At 59.0% G+C, this 2,743-nt stretch overlaps 1 protein-coding gene across 1 annotated transcript in view; it reads right to left on the bottom strand.

Annotated features, from left to right (window-relative positions):
- Positions 1-357: 357 nt before the first annotated feature.
- Positions 358-2,743, bottom strand: part of AQP5 (aquaporin 5) — a 3,122-nt gene continuing 736 nt past the window's right edge. Inside the window, 3 exon segments of the mRNA XM_010074195.1 lie at positions 358-543; positions 1,118-1,201; positions 1,531-1,695. Of these exon segments, the coding sequence (XP_010072497.1) occupies positions 358-543; positions 1,118-1,201; positions 1,531-1,695 (435 nt within the window).

Genomic DNA, 2,743 nt, shown 5'->3' with positions numbered 1-2,743 from the left:
TCCTGCAAAACTCACGCCTGGGAGGACAACGGTGCAAAACTGACACCGAGGAGGCAGGGGTGCAGCCAAGGGGCGTTAAAACCGCAGCTGAGGGGCTGCCCAGGGCTGAGCCGCCCTGGCTGGGCTTAGCTGGCTGCAGTTAAGCGAGGAGAGGTTCTAGCGCTCGCAGTCACGTAGAGGGATTATATACAGACACTGCAATGCTCCTTTCTTAGTCACGGGTGGTCTTTGGGTTATAAGACTTTTGCTTATAAGAGTCTACTGTAGCTGGGTGTGGTCATTGCCCGCTTTGGTGTCACACATGAGCCCATGTGTGGGGCTTCCTCCCCTCCTCCTTCTTGGCTTTTTCCAGCTCTTCTAGGGTGTGGTCATCTCCATGGACTTCTTCCTCTCTTCTTTGTGCTCTTCCCATTCCTCCTCTGACTCGTAGGTGCCCCTGACGATGGCAACCCTGTCTGACATGTTCATGCAGTAAGGGACCAGGACGTAGAAGTAGAGGATAGCGGCCAGGCAAGCCCCGAGGATGGGTCCAACCCAGAACACCTAGAAAGCAACAAGGGAGAGGGTGAGAGCAGGTCCTGGAGGCTGGAGCACCGGGTCCAGCCATCACACCAGCATCCCTCGCCGCTCCGCCTCTCCTAGCTGTGGAGGGGTGCAAATACCCCTTCGAGGAGACTTCTTGGCTGGAATCCCCTCAACCTTTACTCGCTGAAGTCTCCAGGCTCTTTGTGAGCGCAGAGGTGTGGTGTGCTGGAAAGGAGGCACTGAGCCTGCTCTGCAAGGCTGGGTCTGCACTTGCAGGCGGCGCTGGGGGAGCGAAGAGCCCAAACTGGGCTTTATTGACCTCAGATGCTGTCCTAGCTCTGCGTGCTTCATTGCAGGGGGGGTCTGTGCTTGTCCCCTTGCTGGGTCTGTGTCATGGGGATAACACATCCCCCACTCATCGGGGGGACAACCTCCCTCCTTCTCCAGCCCCCTTTCATCCTTTCAGGCCTGGGATGGGCTCTGAGACGTCCAGCCCTGCACCCCCGTGGCAATCGTCGCCCTCTCCCCTTGTTGCCCGTGCCTGGCCCTGAGCCTCTCGTCCAGCGCATCCCGGCACGCCACCGATGCTCACCCAATGTGCCGAGCTGAACTTCCTCACGATGACCGCGGGCCCGAAGGACCGGGCTGGGTTCATGGAGCAACCGGTGAAGTAGATCTGTCGGTGCAGAAAGGAGAGCGGGTTAAGATGCATCGTGTTGCTTAGCGGACACGACCAACGCTTCAGAAGCAGGGACTGAGACAGCCCCCAGCGCTGTTTCTCTTGCAGAGAGGTGGGGACCCCTCCATCATCATGGAGAAGCAGCCCCTCTGTGTCCCATGTTGGTTGTCCCAGCACAGCTGCACCCGGGACCAGCTCTTGGGGAGCTTTGTCCTAGCAGGACCCTCTGCCCTGTCCTGCTGCCTCGACACTGTTGGAACTTGATGATCTTTAAGGTCCTTTCCAAACCTAGCCATTCTGTGACTCTATGATTCCACGACACTCACCCCCACCAAGTGGCCCGCGGCGACAGAGAGGCCGATGGACAGTGCTGGGGAGCCCACGTTGCCGCCCCTCCGGCTGTCCGTGGAGGCGAAGATGCAGGCAGCCAGCTGGAAGGTGAGGATGATCTCCACCACGAGGGCTTGGCCCGGAGTCGTGTTGTTGTTGAGCTGCGAACCATCAAGAGCGACAATAATTGACCATCCCTGGGGCTTGGCATCGCCGGGAGGGCTCTGAGGTGCTTTGCTGGTGGATTTGGGTTGGCAAAGCCATGCACGAGACCCCCGCCACCCCCTCCCGGACCCCCTGCCCAGCCCTGGGGCACAAGGTGCTGTGCTGGCCGCTGCTCAGGTTCACCACTCCTTTCCTTGAAAGGGAAGAAATTATCTTCCTTGCTGTCTAATGCTCCAAAATCTGTCTCTCTCCTGAGCCCCTCCCATCCTGGGGCTCTCCACGTCTCTCCACTTGCTCGTCTCCGCAACACTCGGAGCTTTCCCACCAAATCCAACACTGATTTGTCCCTTTTATTTTTCCTGCATTTCTTTCCTCCTTGCTCTTTGCATCATATCCCGACTCTTCTCCCTTCCACTTTGTGGGGCACCTCCCTGAGAGGCTGGGGAGCAGCCGGCAGCCCCCGCGGCGGGGCACGGGGTGTGAGGGTCGGGACGAAGGTTGGGGTGCAATCGTGCAGGTATGACAGGTTATCATCGTCCCAGTGCCTCTGCACTGATCACTGGGGATGGTCAGATGGACCCGAACCCACAGGGCGAAGTGACCCAAGCCATCGCAGCTTGTTTTTTAGGTGAAGCTGACTGGTTTGGGATGTGGAACGTGTCCAATAAGGTGCACCTCCTCCTAGCAATTGAACCCTCTGCGACTTGTCTGTGCTGCTCCGAGGGGTCCAGACCTGGCCGTGGTTGGAGCAGCAGCTCCACCGCTCCCATTTCGGGTGGTTTCCCAGCACTGCCCCAGGGCTTTGAGACGTGCTCCTCATCTCCGCTTATCTCAGAGGGTCCCACCACCTCCCCTCCTCCTCCAAGAGCAGCCCCTGCCCCTCCCCACTCCCTCCCACACATTTCTTCTTCTCCAGCTCTTCTCCACCACCTCTCTCCATCCACCTCCATTTCCTAGATCCCCCAGGGCACTCGTTACGGTGGGCTTCTGCTCCCCCTGCCCATACTGGTTTGACTGGGCTGTGCTCCCTGCCCTCCCCCTCTC

The sequence above is a fragment of the Pterocles gutturalis genome, unplaced genomic scaffold (assembly GCF_000699245.1).
Source record: "Pterocles gutturalis isolate BGI_N339 unplaced genomic scaffold, ASM69924v1 scaffold25571, whole genome shotgun sequence".
In the NCBI taxonomy this organism is placed as follows: domain Eukaryota; kingdom Metazoa; phylum Chordata; class Aves; order Pterocliformes; family Pteroclidae; genus Pterocles; species Pterocles gutturalis.
Note: the sequence above shows the minus strand (reverse complement) of the source record. Positions and strands in the feature narration are given on the sequence as shown.